Raw genomic sequence first — 24,556 nt, 5'->3', positions numbered from 1 at the left:
CATTCTAGAGCTATCTGATTCCTCTCGGTAATCCTCCCTAATGATCACCGTAGTTTCACACCTGTCAAGCTTCCGCTGCACACAAGATCTTATCAGTACATCCAAATGGATGCTGACAATGATGCAAGTGTGTGTGTGTGTGTGTGTGTGTGTTTTTTTTAAAATATTAATATTTTTTTGTGGTGAATTTGGGTCATGGGCTTTGCGGGGTAGGTATGTCTGCAAAGATGCTACGTGTTGGTGACGTAGTCGCCATCCCTTTATCCATATTCATGTTTGTGTGCGAGCTTCCACCGCATCGCTGATTGGGCTCGTCACAAAGGCGGCGCGGCGCGTTGCTCGAGGACCGCGAGCGCCTGCGTGCAGCGTGCAGCGCAGACAGAGGAGGAGGAGGAGAGACAGAGAAAGTGAGGGGGAGCAAAGCAGGGGAGGGAGGCTGATACAGCAGGGGAGAGGAGGAAAGGAGGTGAAGGACCACCCTCATCGAGCATAGCCGCTCGCACGGAGCCTACCAAAGGGACCTTCCCACACACACACCATGGCCCGCCGGCCAATCAGAGCGCTCGCATCCCTGACCCATCCTCCCTCGTACAACTGCTCATCCGAGGCTCAGCGTAGCAGATGTGAGGTGATGCGGGAGGAAGCGAGGCTGCGAGCCACCTGGACAGAAAAAAATTGAAAGTCACTGTGTTTGATTTATTTTTTATTTACAGGGAGGAAAGACGGTGGTTTGGTTAATAGCTTGTGAGGAATTGTGGGCAAGGAGGAGAACACGGGTTGAGACATGCTGGTGTCAGGGTAGCGGCACTCAGTCAGTCCGGACACCCTGCGGCACAGGCATTCGAGCTTAACAAGTGTTGTCTGTATCACATCTGTTTGCAACTTTCAGTGTCTGAGCCGGTGACATTACTTTGTCTCTGATTGATTTTGGATGCGCCGCATAAGAGAGGAGGACAAGGGGGACTTTATGAGGCTTTGCGATCATGACAAAGCATGCTGGACAAATGACAATCTGACAAGGAAACAGCGGGACAGAGGTTGAAGAGAGGCCATGAGAGCCAGGAGAGAGGCCAGGATGGTGTCTGCCTGTTCACCATGCACAAACATAAGGTCAGGTCTGATTTCTGTTACCTTTCTTTAGCTGCGGCACTTTCTCCCTTCCGTAGTCTTGAGTTTTCGGCGCATTAGCTGACGTGCGTAACGGATGAGATGCATGAAATGTGTGTGAAATGAATGTGTTATTCATGGGAAACTCAGTGTCGGCCATGAATAACCTTTTGATGTTAGAAAAAGAAAAGAAAGAAAACAGTGTTACAATAGCATTTGTCAAGATGTACATGTTTATACAAGAGATATCCAAAGATTTCAATACAAGTATTAAATGTTGAAGTGACATAAAAATCTGATTTGCACAGTTAAAAGAAACCCCACCCTGGTTTATTTTCACCTATACTGCTATATGAACTCCAAAATCCAAAATTGGCTGCTTGACAATCTACTGAATTAAGTGTGAATGTAGTTCCCACTGCCCCGATCACGACCCTGCTATTGTTTCTTCAGCTGTACCCTTTCCTGTTTGACCTTTGCTGCCCAAAATGCACCCGCTTTCTCTCCGTCCACAGCAGACTTCTGAATGTCAAGTACAGTATTCGGACTTGCTTAAGAAATTCAACAAGCCTTTTACAACATAAAAATAATGTAACGGTGCCTGTTTAGCTGTTCTTATACATTCAATACATAAAGCTGTGACTCTACGAGTGTCCCATATATGTGTTCTCTGCGACTTCAGCGTTAAAAATAAAATGCTCCGTCAGCTTTTTCTTTCTTCAGCAATTCATTCCAACGGGAGAAATGTGGCAAAAGTTCTTAATATGCACATGTATTCACCTTAACCTGATGAATGCAGGGCGTGGTGGACTAAATCGCCGTATGTCAGTGTTCCCTCTAATAGACACCTCTCGCACACACACAGGCGTGTGAGTAGAAGGGATTTTCCAGCTGGCTTCAAGGCCTCCTAAATCTCCGCCGTGATCTCTGCTCCCCAGGTCCATTAGGGGCAATTTGGTTTGATTTACTGTGCCCGTCGATGGGGAAACAGGGCAGTCCTAGCGCTGCTTTAGTTTACCAGCGTGATAAATATTCCTGGCAGGTATTACTGTGTTGCACTCGCATAACTATCTCTGCAGCCCCTTCATGAATCACCAATGATAGTCATTAAGGAGCGAAGGCCGCGCTTGTAGCTTACTTTGATTCCTTATTTTATAAGGGGACTACAAAGAAATCCCTAATTTGGAGAGAGGGATTCATTCTATATAATGGGCTCACCTTTTTTAAAATGGTCATAATGTGCATCTATTTTTTTCTTTGCTATCAACATTTATCTGTCTATATAAGTCCATTTTACGTCATTTAAAAACAAAATAAAATGTGCTAAAATGTTCTGACAGTGTTGAATTCATTAAACATTATTTAGAAGCCATCAAATAAATGAAGGATGCTGCTTTAGATACTGACTTTTATATATAAACAGAAAATATGGTTATTTGTCTGCGGACTCTTTAAGAGTTTGGGATGGATTGATAATAACTATTTCAAAAGTGAGTCTTCAAACCATTCTCTGTTTCCCAAAAAAAGAACTTCCAATAATATTTTCACACGTCTGAACCTGAGTCATTATCATATCACAGCCCATATTTTGGGGCAGCTGTTGACGTCCCTCACTGTAGGTGATTCATTAAGTCCCCTGTCTGGCACACCCACTTCCTGCTTCCTGTGAAAGGTCTTGTTGGACATCTGCCTCACTGTAGAGTTACGGGAGATATGCACTCCATTTAATGGCATGAACTAAACTAAATTTAGAGACGTCTGTCCGTATCCGTCCTCCATTGGAGCTCAAATTGATACCAATCCATCCGTCATCAAGCCCACTTAAGGTACTGTCTTAATTAATGTAGTATTGGTTGCAGGGGGGGGATTTGTGGTCTGAGAGGTAATGAAGCTTGAGTTCGTTCAATCAATCCATTGCACCAGTCAGAATAAAGTAAATTGGGGCACTAACAGTATGTGGGCAATGATGATAAGACCACGGAGCAGGGAAGAGCCAGTCATAATGCACAGCCAGCTCCCCCAGTGTCAATCTAAGTGGGCCACGTGTCTGCCTCCAACCGGACTTTACCGCTGACTAATCACACGGCCTCTGGTGACTCGCGCTGCGATTCACATATGTTGAGGAGCAAATCAATCCAGCTGATCGCGCCAAATGTCTATATCTCTGCACCAGCAGGCCAACATTTAATCTCTTTTATATATCTTTTCTGCAAAAAGGCACTCTAATCCAGATGCACATCCACAAGGGATGACATGTAAATGTGTGGTAGGATGGAGATCAATCTGTCTCGTTAAAATGAATAGCACAATGCTGAGGATCAACGCTAAACTCTAAAGACATCCACCGTCAAATTAAATTCTTACTGCCAGATTGCCTTTCTGAGACGTATCCATCTGTCTTTAATGGGAGGTCCGTTTTTCAGGTTTCATTAATCAGTGGCGTAATCGGTCTCCTCTGCATTGCCTTCTAGCGCAGCGGACATGATTGATTTCCCCTGTAGCTGTTCCAAAGGGGCCACGAAGTGTTCTTCCTCCGGGCTTCTTCTGTTCCTCTGCTTCCTGCGTTTGTAAGAGAACCGCCACTCGGGGCCGACATCGAGCAGCAACGCGACATTTGGCTCGAAATGCTAATTCTTGGGTGTTTTAATCTATAATAAAAAAAAAAAGGAAATTCCTCAGTTTAATAAATTCCCCCGTGTGCGAAAATGTAAAACTTGATTACCTCATCGACGGGGCACAAGATCCGTGGTTGCCGTTGCACAGCCGAAGGAAACTTCTCAATAGATTCTGAGAATCTCGGTCGGGGGTAAAGGAGTGGGAAGAAATTGCTTTGGCTGGAGAGGCAAAATGTTTTATCAGGTGCCATCGCAGAAATGAATTGATTGAATAGATGGAGTGGTTGAGGGCCTCTGATCACAGTGATTCATGGTACATGTGGGCGCTCTGTACTGAGTCACAGCAGCGACAGCACTCGGCGAGCCCAATAACACATTGCTTTACTTTTATACAAAGCGGCACAAAGATGCACACGCAACGTAGTTTTGTGAGAAACGTTCGCCGGAAACGATTCTCGTTTGTTTTTAATCGTCTGGATGGGACGTCATGAAAAAGAAAAGATATATTCTACCGAAACCTCTCATTCACTCTTCTCTACCCTCACTGATAGGCCAAGCAAAAGAAGTGGAAGAAACTGATATGGAAACCCCAAAGGTAGGATATAACACTCCACACATGAGCATCATATGACAGCTTCACGTCACTGAACTCATAACAAATGTGTATTTCTACATCTGTATATCCTCCCCCATGTTTTATTCAACGTATGTCCGTAGTCTTTAAGTCGTGTGACTATCACATCGCAGAATGTGACACTGGCAACGTCCCTAAAAGAGAGAGAGAGCCGCTTCGTCGTGGCATACTTTACATGCCTCTACTTCCTCTGCGCTTCTTCTGGTCTTCTGATTTTCACATTGGGTGAGATCCAGGAGCAAAAGTGCTGAAGCAACATTCACTGAAACATTGTCAGCGTTGTCCTCTGCCGGACCACCGCAGGGTTAGAGGTCGGGACAATATCGTCATTTTGTTTCCAATATGGCCCGGTCGTGGGTAAAATATGAGCGCTAATGCGAGGGCAAGACGAGAGAGAAACTGTAAAACCCCCTGCTGTGAATAAATAGGCACGATTTCACAGTTAGTTAGTTAGTTAGTTAGTTAGTTAGTTCTACGAGCCATATCATGTCTTCTGTTGCTCTCGAGGAGCTCTGTCGTGTCTGAGATATTAAGACTGATGATGTCATGATGATGGGCCCAGAGCTGACACATTTATTACAGAAAGCCCCGCGTTACGAACTGGATTTTTGGCAATTTGAAAGTGGGTGTGAAACATGGCTCAGAGAAGTATGGTGTGTGGCTGGAGATGGTGCAATTGATGAAAACACATGCTAACATTTATTCATGTTTTCATTTTAATATGCTTTCCTCTGACAGACATGACTTGTTGGTTTGAGGATGGATGGATGGCGTCATTTCCTCCAAAGAATCCATAAAATAGATCAATATTTTTAGCAACCAGTTTATTGCTCCATGGCACGTTAGCTGTGATGGGGGGGGATTCTGAGCCCTGTCCAGTCCAGAGGTTTATGCTTCCTTTTAAATCTTAGTGACAGAAAATCAATCAATCAGTCACACAGCATTTTACTCTCTGGCCATCCTATTTTATGTATATGAGGTACTAAAGATCTGGTGAAGAATAATAGATCAAAAGGCAGAATGTTCCAAAGTTGTGCATTTGTGTCCCGTCAGTGCCAAGTTAGTGAATACGATACACTTGAGTATTATCTTTTGGATTTAGTAGTCATGTAAGACATACCTACGGTTTTGCTGTTATCTGAGGACATTAGAGAACCATTTCCCTCTCTGCAATATTTGACCTTGTTGATGTTATCCGGGGCTTCAGGTTTCCATCCACAGCGAAAGGCTGGACAAAGCAGTGGGTTCTTGATTGTGATTCATGACATTAGCTGCGCAGATTTAATCCCTGCAAAGTCGAGGTGTTTTGCGCTGGGGCGCCTGTTGCTTTGTCACCACGAGTGACGTTGATCATTCGCGATGCTCGAAATAGCTCAAGTGGCGTCCTTGAAGGCCTGTTTGGGCGATAATGGCGTAGCAGTGGTAAGCAAATGGAAAGTCAGTGTTCGTGTAGCGGTGTGTTCTTCCCTGCCTGTATTTCTCACTGAAAACATCGAGCAAGGTCCACATGTGGCCCTGAAGCAGCAGGCTGGACCGCTCCGGGCTTAAATGATGGCAGGGTCGTCTCTGTGGCAACGGCCCTGAATGACGAGATGGAAGCGTCGTCTGGGAGGGGCCAGTCAAATATCTTCCACTTAATCCAAAAAGTGAGTGCGTGTCGGTGTCAGAAAAGGTGGACCGGTTCAGAGCGAGCATGGACTTAATTTAAACCGTGTCATCCACGCGGCTGCCCGTGATTTTAATCAACTTGCCTGCTTAAATAGCGGTTGAGCGAATGGTTTCTCTGAGGACGGAGCAACGAGGACACAGATGGGGTTATTGTTTCACCCGCGGTGGTTCGCGTTTGAGTTTTACCAACAGTGAACAAGCCCTCAGCGACAGCGCGTCTGACCACGTTGGCTTCCACGCCGCAATGTCTCTTGCTCACTGATTACGAGGTCATGCGGCGCTATTTCATAATAATAACGACTGAGCCTGGCGTTGAGTAGTTATGTAATGAAGAGCAATGAGGACAAATACAAACTGCACAGGAATCTCCTAAAGGGGCCTCCAAATGTAGTGATAAGAAGATTTGTGACAATTGTTCTATTGATTTGTATTTATATATATATATATATGACCAAAAAAAACAAATGCTTTAAAAATATTTACAGTGGTTAAAGAGCTTCCCCCAAGTGACTCTGACATGTCTGTCCCGAGAAACCAGTGTCAGCAGTGCAGTGGTACAGCAGCAGCCCTCCACTCCTGAATGTGGACCAGATCCGGGGAGAGCGTCAGAACCCGATCTCTCTGTGTCGTGACATCAAAGTACAACGACTGTGTATTTGAGGAGCTCAGGGTTATGGATGTGATGAGTCATTCATGTACTGCATAATAGCTACAGCTACAGTTCAGGCTGAAGATATATACAACGACGTGTTGTGTTTTGTTGCTGGTTGCCAATAGTGATATACTGTACCGATGAATTTATTAATATTGCTCAATTCATGAATCTTAATTTGTCATTTGCGCACAAACACAGTGACTTGGTTCTTGTTGGTGTAGAATCTGTTTTTATATTTATACGGTTATTTAATGCCATTTAAACAGTCAAATGCAAATGTTAGACCTGGCCCTTTTTAATAATGTTGGTCTAACAGTTGTATTTATTGATTTACTCGTTCAATAAGCTTTTACAAGAGTTTATCAGTTTTTGGGCTCCATAATTTTTCAGCAGTACTTAGTAAACAGCCACTGGTGACGCACCAATCTGACCTTTACTCTCTCTGGGTATCAACTAATTCAGATCCAATAAAATTAGCTGAGAATGAGCCGTTTATTTATCTACATGTGGAGAGGGTCCTCTCGTTGCACGACCTTGTTTCTACAGTAGCCCAGAAGGATCAAACCGTTAACCTTTTCACATTGCCTGAAGGCCACTGTAGTTCTTCGGCGCACTTGGAAAGGGAGCGGTGAGTGGAGGAGTGCCCCGTTGGTTGCAAGCTGTAACCTCACCTCTAGATGGCGCTAAATCCTACACGATGCTCCTTTTTAAGCGGAAGCTACAAATTACTATTTGTGTAGCGATAGTCGCCCACTGCATCAAATGAACAGAGCAGATCAGTGTAAAAAAGATGCAGAATAACTGCTGGCTGAAAAAGAAACAAGTCATGAAGGCACAAGCTGTGGCTAGATGCGACTGAATTTTATTATGGCGGTTATGAAGAACAGATTGGTGGATTGGTCACATCTGGCCAACTCAATCCACCTCTATGGCCGGTTCTGGGCCATTTCATGTTAGTGCATCCCTATGCAGAGGGGTAGGCGGAGTTACTCTCTGACTTTATTCTCATCAGTGGGGCCAAAACACTTTTTTTTTTTGCTTAATAGAGATAATCCCAAACTCCATTTTACATTGTTTAGTAATTATGAGTGTGTGTGTGTGTGTGTGTGTGTGTGTTTTTGAGGTTTGTTAAAAAAGAAAACCTTGGCCTATTTCCATCCTGCTTGCTGCAGCAGAAACAGGAAATGGAGGGCTTTAATGTCAGCATGTGCCGTGCTTTGTTCTTTTATTCATGGGGCACGTGACGGCCTTGCAGAAGGCCATCAGTATTTCACTTCATCACTTTTTGGGTTGACCTGATATTGAACACGACATCTATCACTCGCTCTTTAATTATTTTTGCAATCGAACATATTCCGTCTTTCTCCCTGGGCTTTTATGTTTCATCCATGTTGGCTGTCTGCAAAGTGTCTGTTCTGTCCTCAGTGGGATGTCTGCTGCTGCTGCTGCTGTGTTTTCTGCATCCCATTTAATTTGACTCGGGCTTCCTACCGAGCCGGTTTCTGTTGTGCGTTGCTGTCCCATGTTCACATCTGTTTAACCTTATTCTGCCTGTGCCTCTGTTGATCAGTCGGGTAAACTTGTACTACGCCGTCTGTCTTTAATCCACACCGCCTCCTCATTCACAAACATCAACAAACATGTTCCCCCTGTAGCCTGATTTCAATTCTTACTTTTAAAGGAAAGTTGGAATTAAGTGAATACAGCTGTCTCGTTCTATTTCTTTTTTGCGAAGGTTTTGCACCATAGTTCCCATGCTAGAATAATTCTTTATCTCATCTTTTGCATAAATAGTGCATACATGTATGTGCCCGTGTGTGCGTGCTGCGAATGCATTCCTGCTCTCTGTCTCCACACTGTGGCCTCGAGCACTCAGATTGACCGGCGTGTTCAGTTCCACAACAAAACAAGCGGCCATCCAGTCACGTGGTCACCCGTTTCCCTCTCTGGTCAGATAGTAGAGATCAATCTCTGGGTGGGTTTGGGCAACATGAGTGGGAAAGCGGTACAAGCGTAATCTATGGTGTGTTAAGGGGAGAGGAATGCACGCCCACCAGGCAAATGGAGAGTCAAACTCACCCTGATCATCCAATCCCACAAAGCAGTGTGGCGGGATTAATCCGGATTATCTGCCAATGCTATTCTTGGAGTTAAATTAAAAATCTCTGGGCCAGATTAGGGTTCAAGGAATGTTAAAAAAAAGAAGCTAATGCTGTTTTGCTGACTAATAGTTAATGACTACTATCTGTTAAGGTTTAACTCTGTCCATGAATTATGAGTTGGAACCTCTATTTTTTTTTTCGCATTACCTTTTCAAAACCTTTGTATAAAGTGCACATTACACATGTATTCAGGGTAAATCACTACATTTGTATGCGAAAGTAAATCAATTCCTGTTTTTGCCTGATGCCAGTGGGTATTATTATTTGATCATGACAGTTATTTTGCTCCGTTGTTGTCTGGTCAGCAGGGGGCGTCAGTGAGAGGACCGCGTCTCTGATTCAGTGGTTGACTCTTCTCTAGAGGAGCTGTCCCTTCAGCACCACTCTGTAGTGCGCTTCTCCTCAGCAGGCTGGACAGTGAGTCAAACGACAATCACACACACGGCCAGAAAGATGACACCAAATAAAGTGAGACACAAAAAAACACTCGAATGAGACCAAAAGGATGGCCTGATGTATAAAATCCATCTTTTAATAATCAGGCATAGTATTATTTGTGTTATGATGATATCCTCTTCCTAATGGTTTTGAAATTAAAGTTTAATTGACTAAGCAAAGGGCAATGGGTAGCCAGCCTCTGTGTTAAAGCTGAGGTAAACAACCTCCTGTTGCATTATTGGACATAACAGGCTAATGTCTACTCATCTATAACACATCTATTTTATTTTGTGTTGTGTTTTTTTGGGATGCGGAAGTAATGAAATGTCACAATGACCCCTCTGGCTGCTTTGATGCATTCTTATTTATGAAATAGGGATGTGTATTAACAATGCATCAGCCACATTAGCAGAGGAGGCTAGGTCGAGATGAACTGCTCGTCCATTACAGAAATTCTCAGCGGATGACATCATACTGCCTGAACTCTGCGTCTGTCCTGGATGTTTCCGGGAATCATGGCCAACAATATGATTTATGCTGGCATTAGTAAGGTGCAGCGTGACTGCAGGTATTGTTTCCGGTGGGGGGGGGGGGGGTTCTGGGACATTCTTAGTAAGCCTTAACAAGGTGGGCACCAGATGGCCTCTGTGTGAGACGACTTCCTGTCCTCTTGCTTGGCTGGAGCTCAGGCTACTTGACCTGGGAAGGGATTAGAGCTCTTACAGCTCTGCCTCTTTTCCTCTCCTCACTTTCCTCTCCCTGCAGTCTTACCACATGTGTTGCAATGGGGAGAAACAAGGCTGGCTAATAATACACGGGGAGCGCATGTGCCTGTCCAATGGTGCAGAATGAGAGGCTCGCTCACTGATCCTCTTCCCGCTGAGAGTTTTTCATAATAAGAGTAATCATGATATTGATACAGACAATGGCGCGGACACTGCACGTCGAGGTCTTGTCGCTCAGGCGTTTAACTGGTCTCGAATAAAACCTGAGATTTATAAGACTGAAACTTAAGATGTTAAGCCAGGACAAGATCGTCCTGTTGGCTGTGAACACGTTTGACCCCGAGTGGATAGAGTCCTCGAAAAGAAAGAAGTTTGCCCGGCGATGAAAGCCATCAACAACATAAAAGTTTCCTGAGTGTAATGAATGAGCGCGGCGAGAACATTCCACGATTTGTTTCTCATTACCTGGATGAGTTTCTCACCGGTGACATTTTCCAACATGGACGCTTCGAGTCTAGAAGAATGGAGCGTTCTGCTGACCTGACTCCGGGGGGGGGGGGGGGGGGGGGGGCACAGGTGCGTCAGCGGCGCTGGACGGAGTGCGCTGTGTGTGCAAAGACCGGGACCCTTGGTTTCTGACGATGCGGGGCTTGGGTCTGCACTGGAGGGAGGCCTCGGACCTGGAATCTGGAGGTGAGCCTGTGGCGGGGCCCTGCGCTCGGGTCATACCGGGTCACTAACCTTGTTAAATGATTATTCGGGGTTTTTAAAGCTCGCCCCATGGTGGTTGACAACCTTTTGGAGAATTGTGACATACCATGTATACAAGGGACATTCTCTCCTATGCCGTTCTGCTCGACGAGGAGCTTTTGATTCGTTATTACTTGGAAAGATGACGACAGTGCTCGACAGTCTGAAAAATAGATCTAGTGCACAAGCGTACTGGACACATCACCAAAGTCAAGTGTCGACTCTGAAGCACGTGTTGAACAGGACCCGCGACCTGTGACGGGAACGTGGGGTCCCGTTCACCACGTGAGACCAAGTGCAACTACATCATCTTCCTGCAATTCTTCTTCTTTCTTTTTTTTGTTGCCTCCAAGTCAGTCAGTTTGCTCTCTCCTGGCATCATCGACATCTGGAAAAAAGGGAAAAGAAGTAGGTTGAATGAATGAAGCTCAGTGACTCAGCAGGCTAAGCTCAATAACAATAACAACGACTTTATACTGAGCTATACTAAACAGATTACCACGTGACCAAATTAATAAAATCTTAACCATAAAGGGGTTTCATCAATTTGTGTGTGTGTGTGTGTGTGTTTCTGGGTTTGCATCAGCCACGGTATTAGCCATCCTTAATGAGGTGCGATGTGTAATGTTCAGGGCTTTAAAAGGATTAAACAGGAAGAATGTGCTGCCTCCTGACCCGCTGCCTGCGGTCATTCCTTTTGATGGCAAACTTCTATGAAAGTGAACGCTCGGCGGCTCTCTGACCCCTGAGGCCTGAGGGGGTCAGGGGAAGAGAGGCGGAGTCTGTGGTTCTGGAGGAACGGCGTGTTGTTGTAAACACGCTCCTCCTGTCAACGCTCCCTCAGAAGCACCCTTGTCCGTATTTGGAATTGGTCAAAGCTAAACATTTAGTTCTCTTTCCTTTTGTCAAATGTATAACTGCAGTTAGTTTTGCTGCTTCAATGTCCCACAGTATTTGCTGCCGTGACATTACTGTGCGCATGGAACTGTTTTAAGTTACTGAAAGCAGCCTTTTTAATTATTGAAGTGAATCATCAAAGAAAAGGCTCTTACATCCCTACAATGCATAATTAAAATATATAGATATATAGTCTACAGGGAACTGGTATAGGGGAATGGAAATGTCCGTGCAGGTCTCTATATAGAAGAAAACATTTCATGTGGGTAGCTTGTGGATGATTTATGCGTGCACGCTTAAAGTGGACCGTTTACTGGTGGTGTACTTACTGCAATGCCGTTTAAAGTTTAAACCGTTACACATGTCGTTGAGCTATTTTTACATGGTGTTTGATTCTTGTTTTACTTGTTAAAAGTATTTTTGAATATTGGAATATTGAATACTGTCCGTTCTCACATGCAGATTCAACATGCAAAGTGACTCATTGAACAAAGTGTTCCTCTCATTTCTAGCCTTGGACTTTAAGTCTAAAGCTAGAAGTCTGTGAGTTGGTTGAAAACGGTTTGATTATGATGCTAAAAATGGAGGCTGAAGGCAAAAAGGTTCGGAAAAAAAGTTTGGCTAGATTGAGAGACAGAGTTGATATTGTTACTCTAATTTCTGATTGTGGCTCGGGTATTTTACAGAACCTGTAACTAAACGACATGGTCAGGGTTGGGATTAGAGGTCTACTGTCTGTTAACGAGTTAGCTGGGCATGCTGGCATGAAAAGCTCTCAGATGAATCCCTCCGCAGCACGGTGGCTCTTGTGTTCTGGGGTTTTTTGGAACGCACGAAAATGAAAGACGCCACACGTCTGACTATTGAGACACAGAGTACATCGCTGTTAATCCAGAGCTCGACGGGCCCGCTGCGTCGGCCAATGAGACGGATGAAGACGCTTTACCAAAGGCCCCAGTTAGATTTTTGAAACTCGGGTTATTGCAGTAATAAAACATTCAGGAGTCAACTAAGCAAGCTGAGTCACCATAATGTCCATGGGATTTATCATGCATGCAGAGCACGTACACAGCGCGCAGCTATAAACACGGGGAGTACCCCAGTACTCTCAATGCATTAAGAGATTAACAGGGTTAGCTGCTGACACTGATCAGGGCTGGAGTCCAATACAAGAGGAAAGAATTGCAGCAGGTCCCCCCGCCCCCCCCCCCCCTCCCCCCTCTTAATACCCTTCTCATACATAGCGTGGAGGTGTGGGGGGGGGGGGGGTGGGGGGGGGGGGGGGGGGGGGGGGGGGTCACTGCCCAGGGGATGTTATGGCCCGAGGCTACTATCCTGCTTGAATCCTCCACACTGGGCCAGCGAGGCTTATATTGGAGAGAAACAGAGAAAGGGAGCCATCTAGGGAAGAGAATGGAGAGAACAGGAGGGATGGAGGGACTGAGGGGAGGGAAAGGGGGGGGGGGGGGGGGGGGGGGGGGGGGGGGGGGGGGGGGGGGGGGGGGGGGGGGGGGGGGGGGGGGGGGGGGGGGGGTAGAGAGCCTGCGCCTGATCACTGTGCGCACAGCAAGTGCAGCTTTCATCCGCAGCGGAGACCGAGGGACGGAGAGAGTTTGAGCGAGCAGGCAGACGCCGTGAGGGGTTGGGGGGGGGAGAGACAGTGTGAGAGGAACGAGAGAGCAAAGACACGGCGTTAGAAGAGGAAGAGCGTCCGGCCATGTCGGCGGTCGTCTGCAGTCGCTAGCTCTGCTGCGTGGCGCGGTCGTGCTTTTTGAACACTGCAGGTCGCCTCCTTCTCTTTTTTGGGGGAAAAAAAAAAAGGAAGAACCTCAGGGAGGTGGGAATTTCTGGCACAAGTGCTCGGCACTGCGGCACCCCCCGGTGCAAGGCGACGGAATGTAGCAGAAAGGAGGGCGCAGCTGAGGATCCATCCGTCCAGACTTTGGTCCCCCCCCCCCCGACCATCCCATCTGTCTCTGCATCCACTGCTCCCTTCGGCCCCCCCACTCCCCATCCCCCGTGCATCTCTGTGTATGGGAGCTGAGGCTTTGGCAGGCTGTCAGTCAGCATGCGGCGGTGTGAACGGGCAGCCCAGTGCCCACAACACGCTATGGACGTCAGACACTCGCTGTACTAATGAAAGGCTTCAAGCTCGCCTGGTAAGGCTGAACGGAGAGCGGAGGGTTTTCTCTTTGTGTGTGAGACTGTGTATTTTGAAATGCGAGCCGTTTTTTTTTCTCCTTTCCCTCTTTTTGTTCCTGTTTAGCTTTTTTATATAGCAGCTGTCGTTTAATGCAAAGCGCAACCCGGCCAGGTGCTCGATGCCTGCGACTCCAAGACAACATAACTCTGTTGACAAGGCCCGGATGCAAATATCTGTGCTTTTTTTTTTAAAAAGGGACGCATTAGATGGAATCACGTTTGTCTGTCCATCCCCACCGGTGCATTCCTACACGGTTATGTAAATCTACAGGAAATGCATCGCAATAAAGGGGGCTAGTTTAAGGCTAAAATAAGCTGTGACCAGAGAGTGTGCGGGCCAGTGTGTTGTTTTTGTGTTGTTTTCCCCGCTTTGCTCCTCTCTGGTGGGCTCAGTGTGAGCAGAGCAGCTGAGGAGAGGCACTCACGTGGCTGCCTGGAAAAGAGCAGGCACATGCTCCCTCCGTCTCCTCCTCTCGGTGCCTCACATGGACAAACAGATCCAGCGTTTGTCCAGGAAAAAGTGAGAGCAGGTGGCCCCTGCTCTCACTTTTCCTTTTTCCTAACCTGTTTCACCACGGCGTGTGCACTTTCCCCCCCCCCCCTGTGTTTGTTTATGCTCCTCCTCCTCTTGCCTGATATTTTTAGAGACGAATTACAGAGCACTGCAGGAGAGAAAAAAAAACAGAGGGGGAGCAGTTTCGGCAACGTGCGTCCTGCTTCCTTCCTTCTCACTTTCATGAGGATCTCTTCTTTTCACTCTCTATATTTGTCTGTGTTCTTCTGTCATTTTACAACCTCTCCTCTCTGCTCTGCTTTTTTATAACTCAAATATATTACTTCATTCTGTTTTTATTTTATTTTTTTTACTTTAGACTGTGTTGATCGTAGCTTTCAACGTTTTCTCTCAGGGCTTCATGATATGAATCGAGTGCATACTGCATGTGTCTCTGGTTGCTTTACCAGCGAACAGCCATCTGTTGGCTTCCCATAGACGCTGACACATGTAGATGTCTGGCTACCTCGCTGGGTATAGTTTGCATGCCATGTTGTTGTCATGTTATATAACTGCAGGTGCGTATATAGTTGAACTGTATCCGATAGGACGCATCCCCACAGAATGTCATATTGTGCTTTTTACCTTTTTAAAAATGACATTTTCAGTCCACTTTGAAAGGGGGAGGAGTCAATGAAGGAAGAAGTGATGATCAGTTCCCCTTCTCGTAAATGCATCAATGAGAGGATCCAGCAGCATGCTCTCACTCTTCTTCTTAGGCCAAACGGTGTGACCTCGAGGTTCCTCAATGTGTTATAAACCAGTCGCTGCCACCAGATAAAGACGTTTATTTATCTACACTGGATGCAGTGATTTATCCGGGTACACGATTGAACTACACAACAATTCTTGTACACTCTCAGTGAAGTTTTTAATAGTGCAAAAGTATTTGTTCTTCCCATTTTTATTGTCTGCCGCCAAATGAGATACCATGAGTTACCATGCATTACAAAAGGGCTTCATTGCAGTAGACAGGCTCCCCTGTATTCATTTGTGTGGCATCTTGTAGGCTAAATAAAGTGGCCAGTGTTAGGATGTGCTTTAACAGTGAGGTTTTATGTCAAGATGTGGGACATTATCTTAACATGTACCAAAAAGCACAGATAGAATAGTTCAGATGATGATGATTGTGTAAAAAACAATATTGTATAAGTAAGAATCTCGCGGGTTTTCAGGCTGGAGAACCAGGCGGCCCCGTTGGGTGTGTGTTTGTCACAGTGCATGCTGTGATCGAGAGCCAGGGTGGGGTGGGGGGGGGGGGATATTTTTGCAGCATTACTTGTCAGAAGACATGTCAGAGATAAGGGGGGGGGGGGGAGAGAGAGAGGCCGACTGACCGTGTGTGTGTGTGAGATTGCTCAGGATTTGCCCGTTAGCCCCAATGTGGGCATATTTGCTCTCGATACGACATTCGGTGCGACTTAAATCTGCACACAAATATGCACGCAGATGTGCACACACAGCCACCAGCAGCAGCTGTAGCAACAGCGAGGCCCAGGCTGCAAGCTTGAGCTGGAGCTTACTCGCTGCACGTGGCACCGTGGAGAAGCCTGTTGTTGTCGCCTGACCGTTGGACAGACCGGGTGCACACTCGCACGCATAAATGCGTGTGTGTGTGTGTGTCTTTACGCCAGAGTAGTCCGGTCAATTGTTTCAGCTCCTTTATGTTATTGATCGCTGCCGATTGGAGCAGGTGACCGTGCTGCCTAGAGGTCTTCCAGCCGTGATTTCTGTTTTTACACCCCTTTGAGACTGCAGCTTTTAGCTCATGCATGCTGTCATGCAGACAAACCGAAACATCAAAGGATTTGGGAAACTTGCGACGTCCGCCGGCATATGCACGGGATGCTTCGGATCCTCGCATACGCACGTGCATGCCGAGCCCCCCACCCCGGGGGTGTACTTTTCCAGTGCCGAGCCACTAATGTCTCCCTGGGCTATTTTAAACTGACTTAAAAAAACGTAGCTCCCAGGCCTCTGCACCAAGAAGATTCATTTCAATATGTGAAGCATGAGAGACGGAGGGTTCGTCTGCATTTAACCGTAGGTGAGCTGCTGGTCGATCAGCTGATCCTCTAGATGTAAAACGGTCATCCGAAGGGATGATTAAGCCCCCTTCGCTTTAGCAAAACTATTTCTACTTGCTTGGGAAACCTTAATGTCCACAGCTAAGAGTGTTTTAGGAATGCACTGAGCTCGGAACCAACAGCACCCTTAAAGTAAAGCACTGCACCATCAGACTGGGCCACAATGGACTTCCGAGTTCACAGCAGGGGCCCTGCAGGGAAGAGAAACCGCAGAATTGTTTCCCTTCTGGCCAGTTTATTAACTCTCTCTCTCTCTCTCTCTCTCTCTCTCTCTTGTCCCCTGTCCCCTCTTTTTGTTTTTATACTGCATCCTTCCCACAAGCCATTTGTCACCGCTGATTATGCTCCATTCCCCACCGCACTCTTCTGCCTGCCACCTGGAGGCTATAAAGATATTTGTATAGTAGACTATACTAAGTGTTATGTAATGCACACCTGGTAGACAGGAAATTACGTATAAAAAAAATAAAATAAAAGGTTGAGCACTGCGTGTATTAGTGACACAAAGGGGGTAATAGGTGCCATACAGAGACTTGAAGACGAAACCTTTCACCAAACAGAAATAGTTACTGTACTTCTCACACATAGACCACAAGGAAAGGTCTGCAATGATTTGATGTGGAAGTGATGCACAGAACTTGAAAGCATCAAAGCGTCCTATGGGGGCATGTATTCTGGGACATAATTTACAAAGATCACACACACACACTCTTTCCCGTTCCCTCACCTGCTCTCTGCCTACCGCTCTCTGTCCCCCAGCCGGCTTCCTTCCGCCTATGTATCCTCTGCAGATGGCAGCGGCTGTGTCCGTCCCACCGGGGCAACGTGTCCCACGGGGGCTTAATCCGGTTGCCAGTTTCCTATCCCCCCCTGCCCCTCTCCGACATCTCCACCGAGTCCTTGAATTACCTCACAGGGCCGAGTAGTGCTCTTGAATTTAAATCAGTGGTGTTTAATTATAGCTGCTGTTAAAACAGGTTATTGGACCCAAGTGTACAGCAGGTCACAGCTTCAATGAGAACCCCCTCAAAAAAAATTGGTCCAGGCCCACGTTTGGTTGCCACACATTGAGGATAATTAGGCAGCTTAATTAAGCCTGGGCCAAACGCTGCAGTTATGCTCGTGGGATTGGATTTAAATAGTTTCAGGAAAGGTTGCGAGACACCGTGGTTTCTCTCTGTATTTCATTGTTTCTCTTCTATGCTGACACGCAGCGATCAACACCAAAAAAAGTTTGTGTCCGGATCTCTCAAACCGTCTCCCTGAGTGAAATATAGATATCAGCTGTCAGGGACACACCGGTCGCTCCTTTCGCTCCGGACATGTTCACGGCGAAGTGCACTTAAACTCCCGGGCTTTGTAGATAACTAATGGTGTGTGCGTTAATGCTTTATGCTGCAGCATCACCCCGCTTACACACACACAAACACACGCCCTCCTGCAGCGCTCTCTTTCTCCCTCCAGTTGGGAACACTTCAAGTCGCGGTGCACATGAATGGCTTGACGGGCTGCCATGGCAACTGCACGGCCGAGACACAGTCGGGTCTGACAGACATTTCCGACCCAGCCAGGCGTCGCCACTTTTGATGTTGCCACGACAACTCAGTAAACAAGCACGCCTTCCCCTCAAAAGGAGTATTTGAGTGTTTAACATTTCGGCTTACATTGACGCCGTGAATGAATTGGGGGGGGGATTGAAACTACCCAAGCCTGTCAGTCATTATTGAGTACGATGAGTGAATCAACAGCGTAGTGCCCATGGCTGTTCACTACATACCATTTCTCCGAGTGTGTGGTCACTCTGACCATCTGCGTGTCCCCTGGGTGCAACCACAAAGAGAGCAGAGGTCCCTCTAAGTAGGTCAGTTGTCGGTGCGAGGCCGGCCGGGCGGGCGGGCGGGCTTATCTGGGCACACAGTGGTCCGGCTCAGTGGACCAGCTCCCTTTGTTCCACAGCACGGCTCCCACAGAGGCCGCCAGCATTTGCTGCAGCCCCCCCCCCCGGGGGTCAAGTGTTTCCAGCAGCTCAGCTCAGGGCTCCGCCAGCGTCTTTCTAGAGATCCAGAGGTGGTCATCTTTATGTATGAACGTGGGAATGACTCACCTCAAAATGACCTCCCTTATTTTCCCAGCAGTACCGTTTGTGTGAGAGTTAACATGTAGATGGTGCTGTAGCTGTCATCTTTTGATACGCAATGCGTTTCATTTGTAGACGCCAATTAGTTAGGTTGTGTGTAAAGCAGCAAAGAACAGCGCAAAGTCGGTGTATCAATAAACAATGTGCAATGGCATGAAACGTGTAAACTATAAATCATGATGTGTCACTTAAACTTCCACCTCAGAGATGAAAAATAGTGGTGGAAGAAAACCTCCGATAAGTGCGGAGCACATGAGGAGACTGTAACCTTTCCGCGAGTTGATTCATGATGAAACAAACTGAAAACTCACTTTAACTTGCATTTTTTTTTCCTTTGCACATTTTCTGGAGATGTGATTAAGCGTTGCGCTACATTTGGATGGAAACCTGATTTGTTTGGGAGCGAGCCAGCAGGCACAAAACCAGAGCCCTGAAACTGAAGCAGCTAAGTGGAATGCAGCCATCGTTGACTTTATTATTTACACATGTGCGTTTCCTTCTGCGTCGCCACAAAATGTCTTCGGTCAAAAGGGCCAAATTAGATGTGCTGTTGTTATCCACCAATGTTATGACTGGAACTGCTATAGAATACAATATCAGGTTTGGACAATTCACTCCGTTTGAACATAATCAGTTTAATATGTAACTGCAATTAGATTCCCAAGAAAACTGTCTTTCAAGTATAGGTTCATTGGAAGTTTAAAATATGATGCACAGTGGATAATATTTCATGTTTTCTTTCATTCATCTTCATTTATCGGACCCGACAAGGCCTCGGGGGCAAAAAATGAAATCATAGAATATGTAATTTAATATTTGAAACAGGGCTTTCCCTGTAATGATTTATTGGATATTAACAAGATACAACAAGCTTTGCAATATTTGGAATTTTGAGAGAAAGTCAATGTACTGCCACATTAAAAAATAATGTTAAATGGGTCTCACTCGCAAGAAGCTTGTCCTTTTGCGTTTACTTTTGCTGATTAGCGACTTTTAATTGATTTTTAGTTTTCAAAGGAAAAAGCTAATTGAATTGTGTGCCACTCTGCATCTACGTGGAACCATGACACAGTGTGTGTTTCCCTCAAAACCCTGCCCTGGCTTATTGTGTGATTCAGAGGGAGCTATGGATGTAAAGTGACCTGAATGGCGCTGATGTCAGCCCGTCCATTCATGAAACACATGAATAATTGAGGGGGCAGCAGGCTCAGTGCACCAGCACCAAGTAGAGGTGGAATGCAAAGCCATCTCTTTCCTCATTTGCTGTCCCTCGCAAACACCCCCACCCCCACCCCCACCCCCACCCCCGTCTCTCTCTCTTTCTATCCGCTTGCACATTCTTCATATCTATTGTCAGTCTGTCGCCGTGAAATCCTGTGAACGGGGAGCGGAGAGAGAGAGAGAGAGGAGCCTTGCTCGGGCACTAGCGGATGCAGTAATAGCGCCGATGGTCCAACGGCTGGGAGAGCGGAGGAAGAAAGGGGAATGGAAAAGTGCAGGCTGCCGGAGAAAGCGGGAGCTTATCGGCCTCAGTTAGACAATGGAGGAGAGGAGTGAGCGATAGGAGGAGAAAGAAGAAAAAAGACGGGAGAGAGAAACTCCTCTTCTCACCGTCTGCCCGGTGGGGGAAATACGTTCTCTTTATCTCCCTCGGCTGCGTCGGCTTCCTCCTCCTCTTCCTCCCAATCCTCCCGGCATGCTCCAGAACTCTTCCACCCTCCTTACCTATATCCCTCATCCCTCTCCCTTCCCTCCTTACCCCTCCACGTCCTCCCTCCTGTGCCTCATCCACGGCTCCCGTTGCGTGAATGACTCCATTTGAAAAGGGCTGATCGCCGCGGAGCGTCTCTCTCCATGGCTACGACCAGGTTAGTGCCGGGAACAACAGCCTGCCTACCTGGCTGCATTCGCGCGGAGCTACATGGAGCCCGCATGATGATTAGTTTCCCTGCGTGGCGAGATCAACATGTGCCATTTCGAAGGAGAGCCCTGACCCCCAATGCCTCTGCTTTGGCAGGTGGCGTTAAGGGCGATGTAAGCTGGTTATTAGGAGATCAGAGCTGGACGGGGAAGATCAGTGGCCCTAAGCCTGCGAAAGAAAATCTCCCCGCTTGCCTCTTCCATCTTTTCTCTCCCCTCTCCTCTATTTCTCTCTTCTCTCCATTCATCTGTCCGCTACCTTTCATCCGCCGAGAGAGAAAGGAAAGTGCAGCGCTCGGTCCTCGGGATGATCCGCTGGATGAACAGCTCGTTACTTGGGGCCGTCTACGAGGACATGGTGGTGTTTGAGTGTGTGACGGTGGCCAACGAGCGCTGCCACTGCCTCGAGGGCTGCTACGGCGAGGTGTTGAGGGACTGTGTCTTTCACCAGGGGTATGGCGGGCTGTGTGTGTGTGTGTGTGGGTGTGTGTGTGTCGATGTGGAGGTGATTGAGTGTGTAGTATTTGGTAGATCACATGCGTGCTTTTGTGTGCGTTCCTGTGCGTGCACACTGGTTTGCTGGTGAGCGGCGGTGTTCCTCACTGCCAGATGGGTATTTTCCAGGGTCAGCAAAAGTGTGAAAACAAGCGCGGCGCTCAGAAAGGCCCGGAACTCCGTTTCTATTGTGAAGCTGAACGATCGGACAGCTTGAGCCGCTTGGATTTAGAGCTTTAGAGCTTATTTAAAGAAAAGACTGTAACAAAGTGGTGCAAGCAGCTTGCGTGTTTCTCTTTTATTTATTTGTTGTTTCACTCCGTATGTAACAACTCGGCCTAATTTGAGTGACATGTCGGGGTCTTCGTCAGGGACCAACCCCTCTCACACGTGACGCAAATGACATACCGTGCTGAACAAAATCCTACATTTTAGTCTTTTATAATAATCAAGTGAGATGTTAAAATGCAAGATGCAGTTAGTTGGAATGAAAATAGGCTTTGATTTATTGTCTACTACCGCCTCGTGGCCCATAATGTTCACTGGGTGACAAGAATTTATTAGATTGTATTGCTATATACCATAAAGCATTATTAGTATTCTTGAATATGCAATGTCAAGTTTTCTTGTATTATTACTGTGTATTTATTATTATTCGTGGAATTTGTGATAACAACTTCAATTAGTGTGTCCCAAATTCAATGAGAACAATATATATTGCACGTGCAAATTAACAAAATAAATATTGCAGACCGCTGCAGAAAGCTATTATTAGATAGTAATATCCATAAATCTACTTTATGGATCGTACAGTGGAGATGAGTCCAGAAATCAATCGTGAAAAGTGCAGAAACGTCCAGAGGGGCCGTAACGCTGTCACTCGGCCTCACTGCTGTATTTCCCGCTCAGACCACATCTCTAACCAGCAGAGCTGCAGAAGTATATTTAGTCACGCACTCTGAATATTTAAAGCACTCTCTCTGTTCACTGTTGCTATAGCGATATCCATCCTAAGCTTTTGTTTGACCTTTGTAAATGCGTGGGCGGTGCTCTGAGCGATATGCCTTTTTTAATTGTTAAATTGTTTGTCGGCTCTCTCGCTGCAGCGAACCACTGAAAGGTAAATGTGGACCACATAATCAATGCGGCGGAGAAGCGTGTGTGAGTGCTGCTGAAAACGAACAGTGTTCACAAGTGGAGCTTTCATCACTCTTGATTCCAGTAAGCCTTTTCACGTTGACGAGAACAGCGTGTTGTTGTTGTTGTTGTTGTTTTTCTTATCGCTGCACCCCGGGGCAGGTTTTCCTTCATGGTATCTAAATGACTAGTGGGTCATATGTTGAGAAGAAGAGCTAGTGTCTATTATGCTACAGTTGAAGAACCCGTTGTGCTCTTTCATGGACGCTCCGCGTCAAACTCTTCAAGTGTTCCGTTTCACGAAGCGGCGACGAACAAAAGCATCCGTGAGAGATGCTTTTGTCAGCCGCATGTTCACTCTCTCCACACCGCCATTCTGGTTCAAAGAGCAAACTGGTGTGTGAATGACATGTAGCGGGGGGGGGGTGAGTCATCCCCATGTTGACGACGGACCACAGTGCTCCCATTGTTTACTGCCGTGTATCTGGAAAGGCGAGGTGATCCGTGAATCCCTCACGGGCTCAAAACAACAAGTGGAGGTTCTTGTGTCTCTTTCTGAGCGGATGGAAAGTACTGAGTGATGATTCCTCTCTGTTTTTAGTTGGGGTTTTTTCTGGGCTTTGCTACGAACCTGTAAAGAACTTTAGTTACCTCATTATAACTAATGTGTTTTATGGTATCTCAACCCCTTTTTGCCTCAGAGGCCATGCCACTGGTTAAATCTATGTGGATACGTAATAACACTTTCAAAGATTGTCACTCTTTAGTTGTCATAACTGACCCGATGGGGCTTGAATTTAACCTCCCACTAAACCTCAACCCCTCCCAGTCTTACACCTATCCACCGCCATCCTGCAGTGTGCGAGGGAGTGTGAACGTGTGTGTGTGTGCCAACTGAGACAGGATTACCTAGGCCCGGGCTACGGCATGGAAGAGAGCCCCACCGGCTCACCATCTGAATGTGATTTCAGATGCTAACGTGTGTTTGTGTGGTTCACGTACATTTGTGGTTGGGAACGCGGCGTGTCCATTATGTCTGTCGTCTGCCAAATGCTTCTGTCAATGAGTCCATGACCGCCGGATCGTTGTCGGGTGGTCCGTTCAAATGCTCTCGGGATGGATGGGAGGTTGTGGAAGACCTTATGAGATTCAACCAGTTCAAACGCAGAATTGTCGTAAACAGACCCTTTGCTGCTCATTCCTTAAAGCTGGAATCCATCATAGTTTTCGAGAGATATTTTATTGATACCCCCATTGAGACACAGAGCGGTGACCCTCCTGTTAGGCTCTACCTTTCCTGGTAAACAATGCCAATTGTCAACAACACAAAGGCACCTACTGATATTCAGCTTTTTGGTTGCGATCATTCAAACAAAATATCCCAAAGAATATTATTAATTGTCATGAATAGGGGGTTTTTTGCATTTTTTTATTGTGCACTGAAAGGAATAGCAATAACATGGGTATATTTTTTTAGATTTATATGTTTTTGCAAATGAACTCTGAATTTCCCATTTTATGGCCAAATAAAAACAAATGATGTTTTCTCTCCGACTTTGTTTCAGGTCTGTATCAAATGTGTTGAAATTATGACCACCTCTCCCTACATCATAAAACAAATAATTCACTTGTTAAATAAAAAACAGTAACCTTCGGGGGGGAAAGCCCAGGTAGTATTTCACACAACAAACACCACCACGTACTTAATGCTTGGTGTGGATGTTGTTTAGGACGATTGATTGATTGATTGATTGATTGATCGTGGACAGAGATGTGACAGAATCTGCGTGGCTTATGGCCTCTGCTGAACAATTTGATGGGGCCGACCCTGGTTCATTTGTCAAGCACATGAAAGGTGCCGAATAGGAACCTTGAGGTTACCATTTGAAACATCTGGCATTCACCTGCTGTGATGTAGACTTTAAATAGATCATGTTCAACGGCGAACATCTTTCAAAGGGAGAATTCCCTGCAAATGTACTCCTAATCAAGTCAGTAGGGACTAATCAGTAGTCAGTACGCCATGTTCAGAACAGCCAAAATGATCGTCCACCGAACAGCAGCCATTGGTACTCGTATAAATCGATGTCAGAGGTACCGTAATACACCAGGCGTGCATTAGCTACCCCCATGCATTAGACAGACGTGAAGGCTCTTTGTTGTCCTTGCCTTTTAAAATCAACCAGCGACTGGTCCAGCCGACCCTGACGGTCATACAGGAGCTGTCAACGCTGGCCACTATGAGTCAGTGCTCTGAGCTGCACCGCAGTCCCGAATGTAGCCGTCGATCAGTAATTCATGGGCACTAACAGCGGCCGCTGGCTGGCAGTGACGTCATGGCTTGCATAACGCCATGTCGAGTAACCGTGCCTGG

At 46.5% G+C, this 24,556-nt stretch overlaps 1 protein-coding gene across 4 annotated transcripts in view; it reads left to right on the top strand.

Moving 5' to 3' along the window:
- gramd1bb (GRAM domain containing 1Bb) overlaps positions 1-24,556 on the top strand; it is a 62,250-nt gene that overhangs the window by 16,603 nt on the left and 21,091 nt on the right. For 2 of the 4 annotated variants that reach the window (XM_034548205.1, XM_034548204.1), the window contains exons 1-2: positions 620-1,110; positions 4,274-4,317. The exons of 1 other annotated variant lie outside the window; for it this stretch is intronic. In XM_034548205.1, the coding sequence (XP_034404096.1) occupies positions 1,096-1,110; positions 4,274-4,317 (59 nt within the window). In that variant the 5' untranslated portion in view covers positions 620-1,095. Of the gene's footprint in view, positions 1-619; positions 1,111-4,273; positions 4,318-13,232; positions 13,811-24,556 lie in introns of those variants that run through there. One more of the 4 variants, XM_034548206.1, reaches the window with a different exon arrangement.

Source organism: Cyclopterus lumpus, chromosome 13 (genome assembly GCF_009769545.1).
Source record: "Cyclopterus lumpus isolate fCycLum1 chromosome 13, fCycLum1.pri, whole genome shotgun sequence".
In the NCBI taxonomy this organism is placed as follows: Eukaryota; Metazoa; Chordata; class Actinopteri; order Perciformes; family Cyclopteridae; genus Cyclopterus; species Cyclopterus lumpus.
Note: the sequence above shows the minus strand (reverse complement) of the source record. Positions and strands in the feature narration are given on the sequence as shown.